The sequence below is a fragment of the Otolemur garnettii genome, unplaced genomic scaffold (assembly GCF_000181295.1).
Source record: "Otolemur garnettii isolate 467f Iridium unplaced genomic scaffold, OtoGar3 scaffold00059, whole genome shotgun sequence".
Classification (NCBI taxonomy): Eukaryota; Metazoa; Chordata; class Mammalia; order Primates; family Galagidae; genus Otolemur; species Otolemur garnettii.
Genome location: NW_003852454.1, coordinates 5,600,059 through 5,607,859, shown reverse-complemented (window position 1 = coordinate 5,607,859; position 7,801 = coordinate 5,600,059). Strand labels below are relative to the sequence as shown.

The 7,801-nt window shown below is 38.7% G+C and overlaps 1 protein-coding gene across 4 annotated transcripts in view; it reads right to left on the bottom strand.

The window, feature by feature from the left end:
* The window catches only part of PTPN4 (protein tyrosine phosphatase, non-receptor type 4), a 251,583-nt gene that overhangs the window by 3,009 nt on the left and 240,773 nt on the right, over positions 1–7,801 (bottom strand). For all 4 annotated transcript variants that reach the window (XM_003792635.2, XM_023514802.1, XM_023514800.1 and 1 more), the window contains one exon: positions 6,032–6,167. In XM_003792635.2, the coding sequence (XP_003792683.1) occupies positions 6,032–6,167 (136 nt within the window). The remainder of the gene's footprint in view (positions 1–6,031; positions 6,168–7,801) is intronic.

Genomic DNA, 7,801 nt, shown 5'->3' with positions numbered 1-7,801 from the left:
GTTTGTGAGGCCTATGTAGAAAGTTGTAAATGGGTCCCTTTAGAGGGATACCAAAAACGACTAAAATAATTAGGAATAAATTGACTATATGCTGAAAACTACCAAAAGCATCACAAAAGAAATCAAAGAAGATCTAAATTTAAACAAAAAGACAAACTGTATTCATGGTTTGGAAATCATAGCATCATTAATATGGCAATACTTTTTTATGGTTGCCTTTTTTTTTCAAAATGGAAAAACTGATCCTAAATTCATATGGAAATGCAACAGGTGAAACAATCTCAAGAAAGCAAAGAGGGAATCACATTTCCTGATTTACTATAACTTTTATAAGAAAGCTATAATAATCAAGATAGTACGGTACTATCATAGGAATAGACACACAGATGAGTGGATTAGAAATAAACCTCCACAAATAACATTTGTGGTCAACTGATTTAAAATTTTTTTTTTAACATTTCAGATTACTATAAGGGCAGTTTATTTTTCCATTTGTGAGTTGATGGGCACTTGCATTGTTTTCACATCTTGGAGATTGTGAATTGAGCTGAGATAAACATTCTAGTGCAAATGTCCTAATGATGAAATGATTTCTGTTTTTTCTGGGATTACCTAGTAACGGGATTGCAGGATCAAATGGGAGTTCTACTTTTAGTTCTTTGAGGATTCTCTATACTTCTTTCCAAAAAGGGTATATTAGTTTGCAATCCTACCAACATTGTATAAGCATTCCCTTCTTTCCATATCTATGCCAGCATTTGGAGCTTTGGGATTTCATGATGTGGGCTACTCTCACTGATTTCTGAGAATAGTTCTTTCAATAAATGGGGCTGGGACAACTGGGTATCCATATGCAAAAGAATAAAGTTGGAACCCTACCTGAAACCATATACAAAAATTAAGTAAAACTTGATCATAGTCCTAAATGTGAGAGCTAGAACTACAAAATTCATAGAAGAATATGAGTACATCATCATGACCGTGGATTAGGCAATGATTCCTTAGCTATAACAACAAAAGCATAAGCAATAAAAGAAAAACAAACTGGATTTCATCAGAATTGAAAACTTTTGTGCTTCAAATGATATAATAAAGTGAGAAGACAGAATGGAAGCAAATACTTGTAAATCAAAGATCTGATAAGGGACTTACATTCAGAAAAATACTAATATAAAGAACTGGCTCATTCCTATAATCCCAGCTGCAGGGTAGGCTCAGGTGGGAAGATTGCTGAAGGCTAGGAGTTGGAAACCAGCCTGGACAATACAGCAAGACCCGCTGACACAAAAATAAAGATGTTAGTAGGGTTTGCTTGTGCCTGCCTGTAGTCCTAGCTACTTGGGAAGCTGAGGCAGAAGGATCATGTGAGCAGAGAAGTTCAAGACTACAGGGAGCCATAATTGTTCCACCGTACTACAGCCTGGGTGACAGAGTGAGACCTCATCTCTAAAAAAGCAAATATAAAGAACTCTTACAACTCCCAACAATAAAATGACAACCTAATTAAAAATGGGAAAAAGGTGGGGCATAGTGGTTCATGCCTGTAATCCTAGCTCTCTGGGAGGCAGAAGTGGGTGGATCCCTTGAGCTCATGAATTTGAGACCAGCCTGAGCAACAGCGAGACCCCATCTCTACTAAAAGTGAAAAACTGAGGCAAGAGGATTGCTGGAGACCAAGAGTTTAAGGTTGCTGTGAGCTTTGAAGCCATAGTACTCTACCAAGAGTGACAAAGTAAGACTCTGTCTCAGAAAAAAGAAAAAAGTACTCAGTTTTACTATGAAACCAATTTATAGCTTTCTAGCTATAATCCAATTATAGCCCAGGAAGAAGGGGAAAGGGAAGAGGGAGGGGATAAAGGAGGATTGGTGGAGAGAGAGTAGCTGGTGGGACCACACCTACAGTGCATCTTGCAAGAGTATATGTGAAATTTACTAGGTGTAGAATATAAATGTTATAACACAATAACTAAGAAAATGCTGTGAAGGCTATGTTGACCAGTTTGATGAAAGCATTTTCAGATTGTGTGTAAAACTAGCACACTGTATCCCATGATTGCATTAATGTACACAGCTATGATTTAATAAAAAAAAAAGAAAAAATGGGAAAAAGACTTAGATATAAGAAAATAAACGAATGATCAATCATCACATGAAAAAATAATTATCATCATTAGTTGTTAGGGAAATGAAAATCAAATTCAGATCCAATAAGATCACTAAAAATTTTTAAAAGACAGTAAGAAATGTTGATGATGTGTAGAAAATGAAATTATTCTTCTTCTTTTTTTTTTTGTTAGAGACAGAGTCACTTTATCACCCTTGGTAAAGTGCCGTGGTGTCATATAGCTCACAGCAATCTCCAGCTCCTGGGCTTAGGCAATTCTCTTGTCTCACCCTCCCGAGTAGCTGGGACTACAGGCGCCTGCCACAATGACTGGCTATTTTTTTGTTGCGGTTTGGCTGGGGCTGGGTTTGAACTCGCTACTCTCTGTATATGGGGCCGGTGCCCTATCCACTGAGCCACAGGCGCTGCCTGAAAATGAAATTCTCATACACTGCTGGTAGAATTGCAAAATGGTGCAGCCATGTTAGAAAAATCTAGTAGATCCTCTAAAAGGTTAAACAGAATTATCAACGGTCCAGCAATTTCATTCCACCCACAAGAAGTGAAAACATATGTTCATGTGCAACATATATATATAAAAGTTCATGGCAGCATTACTCATAATAGCCCAAAAGTAGTAACAACTGAAATGTCCATCAATGGATGGATAAAAAAAAAATTATATACCCATACAATAAAATATTATTCAGTAATAAAAAGGAATGATATACTGATACATACTACAATATGGATAAACCTTTAAATAAATATTGTGCTAATTAAAAGAAACCAGTTAAAAAAGATATGATATATGGTTCCCTTAATATTAAAGATCTAGAATATGCAAATCTATGGAGACAGAAAACAGATTAAGTGGCTGCCTAAGCTGCAGCTTGGGAGAAGGTCAGGGAGGGTATAAGCAGAAATGGAAGTAACTGTTAACAATTGTATTCTAATGGGAGGGTGGGGGTCAGGGACTGACCAAAGAATTCTTTTCCATCTGTTCTGTGGTCCTGGTTAAACAGATGTACAAAACCTCACTTTGCAGGGGTCAGTCCCTGACTACCCCCTCAACCTGGAATGTGACTGAGTAGTTTTTTTCTTTTTGGGGTGCTGAAAATGTTCTAAAATTACATAGTAGGCTGAGTGCAGTGGCTCATGCCTATAATCCTAGCACTCTGGGAGGCTAAGGCAGGAGGATCCCTTCAGGTCAGAAGTTTAAGACTAGCCTGAGCAAGAGTGAAACTGTGTCTCTACTAAAAATAGAAAAATAAGCTAGGTGTGGGAGGAAACCTGTAGTCCCAGCTACTCAGGACGCTGAGGTAGGAGGATGGCTTGAACCCCGGAGTTGGAGGTTGCTGTGAGCTAGGCTAAAGCCAATATATACTCTAGCCCAGGCAACAGAGCAAGACTGTGTGTCTCATCCCACAAAAAAAATTTACATAGTAGTGATAGCTGCAAATCTCTGTGATATACTAAACACCTCAAATTCACTTTGAGGGGGTGAATTTTATGGTATATAAATTATATTTTAATAAAGCTGTTATAAAAAGATATTTTAATGAAACTATTGGAAACTTGAATATTGCCTATTTGATAATATTAAGGAATATTGGTATTTTATTTTTGTTTAAAAGGAAAAAAAAATCCTTATTTATTTTTATTGAGACAGAGTTTCACTTTGTCACCCTTGGAAGAGTGCCACTGTATCACAGCTCACCGCAATCTCAAACTCTTGGGCTCAAGCAATTCTGTTGCCTCAGGCTCCCTCGTAGCTGGGACTATAGGTGCCCTGACACAATGCCTGGCTATTTTTTTTGCTTAGCAGGCCTGGGCTGTGTTTGAACCCACCAGCTCTGGAGCATGAGCTTTTTAAAGATACAAACTAAAATACTTAGGGACAAAATAACGACAATTTGCTTCAAATATAGGGAAAGTGAGTAACTGTAAGATGAAACAACATGGGAAATGTTGAGTCTGAATACTAATACAACAAAGTATTCATATATTAACTACCTTTTTGTATGTTTCAGACTTTTTTTTTTTGAGATAAGAGTCTCATTCTGTTGTTCCCTGCTAGAGTGCCATGGCATCAACCTAACTCACAGCAACCTTAAGCTCCTGGGCTCAAGTGATCCTCCTGCCTCAGTCTTCCAAGTAGCTGGAACTATAGGCATTCGCCAAGGGTCTTGGTCTTGCTCAGACTGGTCTTGAACTCCTGAACTCAATATACCTTCCTGTCTTGGCCTCCCAGAGTACTAGTATTACAGTCTTGAGCCACCATCTCCAGCCTATTTGAAACATTCTATAATTAAAAAACTAAAGGGTGGCACCTGTGGCTCAGTGAGTGGGGCACTGGCCCCATACACTGAGGGTAGCAGGTTTGAGCCCAGCCCCAGCCAAACTGCAACAACAACAACAAATAGCTGGATGTTGTGGTGAGTGCCTATAGTCCCAGCTACTCAAGAGGTTGAGGTAGGAAAATCGCCTAGACTCAGGAACTGGAGGTTGCTATGAGCTGTGACGCTACAGCACTCTACAGAGGGCAATAAAGTGAGACTGTCTTTAAAAACAAAACAAAACAAAACTAAGGAGATGACAGGCACTCACTAAATCACACAGGTCAATCTGCTTCAAGTAACCTTACTGCCACCAACAATGCTAATATAGAACAATGGCTTAATAGATAATTGGCTCATTGCCTATAACTCAAGTGGCTAAGGCGCCAGCCACATACACCAGAGCTGGTGGGTTTGAATCCACCCCAGGCCTTGCAAACAACAATGACAACTACAGCCAGAAAATAGCTGGGCATTGTGGCAGGCACCTGTAGTCTCAGCTACTTGGGAGGTCAAGGCAAGAGAATTGCTTAAGCCCAGGAGTTTGAGGTTGTTGTGAACTGTGATGCCGCACTCCAGCCAGGCTCTGTCTCAAAGAAAAACAAAGATAAAAACAAAGAAAAGATTAATTTTAACTAAAGTTCCATGATTCCTCTTTTCCTTCCTAGAGTGTAATTAAAGAGTCAGTGTGATTTATACTAAATAATAAGTAATTTAATTTCTGGGTTTTTTTTTTTTTGGTTCTAGTTGCAATTTAAGTTCTTATGTTAGAAGGAAAAGCAATTTGAACACAGCTGTTTTACAGAAAGCATGCTTATCAACACTCTCCAGATCAAGGATACTATCATTCTCAGCGTTTCACTTGACTAAGCAATACAAACCAAGTTTCTCTGCACCTGTTAAAGCACTCAAGTTCTAACATGCTAGGCAACTTGCATGTTGGCAAAACCTTTTCTGTAAAAGGCCAGATATTAAATATTTTAGAAAATGTGGGTCATATGGTACTGTTGCAACTTAACTCTGATATTATCGTAAGAAAGTAGCCAGACAATACATAAACAATACACAGCGTGACTGTGTTCCACTAAAACTTTTATAAAAATAAATGGCAGGTCAGATTTGGCTAGTAGTAGTTTGTGATCCTGTGTGCGGGGTTGTTAGCTCCTGGAAAGGAACTTAAAAGATAAAAATATGAAGCAGGCATGGTGGCTCACTCTGGGAGGCTAAGGAGGGTGGATTGCTTGAAGGTGAGGTGCGTGGACTGCTTGAGCTCAGGAGTTCAAGACCAGCCTGAACTAGAGTGGACCCTGTCTCTGCTAAAAATAGAAAAACTAGCTGGGTGCTGTGGCAGGTACCTGTAGTCCCAGCTACTTGGAGGGTAAGGTAAGAAGTCATTGATTGAGCCCAAAGTTTGAGGTTGCTCTGAGTATGATGCTACAGCACTCTACTCAGGGTGAAAAAATGAGACTGTCTCAAAAAAAAGAAAACAAAAAAACAAAAGATAAAAATAAACAGATTTAGAATACACATTGGTAACAAAAATCATTCTGTTGAAGCTACGCAATTGTATATGAAGTGCAGTACTTACAGGTGTTTGGATCATCATGGCTCGTTGATCTCTCATTGTTCTTACAATGTCTAGTGGATAAACAGGCTGATTGCATTCAATGAGACACATGGCTGTTTCCATAGTAATAAGAACTCCAGTTCTTCCAATTCCAGCACTAAAAAAGAAAAATATGGGCAAGGTCTTATAGATATTATTCTGTTTACATGTAGCTTTTGTGCAGAAAATGGAATTCTAATACACAAAGAACAATTTCATTTTATTATTTTATATTACAAAAGTAGCAAGCTAACTACGGAGTATTTTGAAAACAGAAAAAAAACCCATGCTCTTAATCAACTCATTTAATACAGATGAAATGGTCTATATCCCACTCCCATAACTGTTTGTTGGGAAAATGCTATTTTGAAAGCGTTACATTTCAGTTTCAAAAATCTGAACAAAGTATGGATGTTTATTGGATCAACCCCCCCCCTGAAAATGCAAACTAAAAGAATTATAATAATGAACCAACAAATATGCAATAGACAAAAGTATTTTATACTCACATAAATCAGCTTTTTAAGTAAAATTTAAACTTTACACTTGAGATAGTTAAGAACTCTTTCAAGTTTAATCTGTGAACATTAAAGTATTATAGTAGATACAGAGGTCTTAGGATGTGAAACGGCCAAATGTGTTTTGCCATTCTTGTTACTTTGCCTCTCATATATTTGGTCTATACTGTTTTTTTTTTGGAGACAGAGTCTCACTTTGTTGCCTTTGGTAGAGTGCTGTGGCGTCACACAGTTCACAGCAACCTCCAGCTTTTGGGCTTAGGTGATTCTCTTGCCTCAGCATCCCAAGTAGGTAGGACCGCAGGCGCCCGCCACAACACCTAGCTATTTTTTTGTTGCAGTTTGGCCATAGCCAGGTTCGAACCTGCCACCCTCGGTATATGGGGCCTGTGTCCTACTCACTGAGCCACAGGCACCACCCTATCTATACTGTTTTGATGATTTGAAAGCCTATTATTTTTTCTTTTTAAGACAGAGTCTCACTCTGTTGCCAAGCTAGAGTGCCATGGGATCAGCCTATCTCACAGCAACCTCAGACTCCTGGGTTCAAGTGATCCTCCTGCTTTAGCCTCCAGAGTAGCTGGGACTATAGGTACCCACCATAACACCTGGCTAATTTTTCTATTTTTAGTAGAGTTGGAGTCTTATTCTTGCTCAGGCTGGTCTTGAACCTCTGAGTTCAAGGGATCCTCCCCTCCCTTGGCCTCCCAGAGTGCTGAGATTATAGGTATGAGTCCTAATGCCCGACGTGAACAGTTATTCTTAAAACACACTGGAAAGTTTTAGGATAAAGAGATAATCTCAATACATCCTCTGAATAAATCACTTATCCAAGGTGATAATAACAGGGAAGAAGTAAGTACTATTTCCTAATCTCTGGGTCAGTGGTAGTGAAGATTATAGTTATTTGGTTCACTGAAGGCAGAAGTGGATCTAGATCTGAAATGAAGGTTAGCCTTCTACTGTTTACCTATAGCTCTTGGAAGTAGCACATCCTATAATGACATTTGGTAGGATCATTCCAAAACAAGTGAGAGTACTCAATGGATGTCCTAAGAAGGGCCACAGGCAAGGACAAAGTACCTTGATGAGAGGAAGGGAATCTAAACCTTAGGTTGCAACCTAAGGCCCATGCTATGATCAGAATGTGTCCGCAGAAATTCATATGCTAAAACTTAAATCACCAGTGTAGGAGGTGATTAAGTAATAAGGACAAAACTCTTTTTTTTTTTTT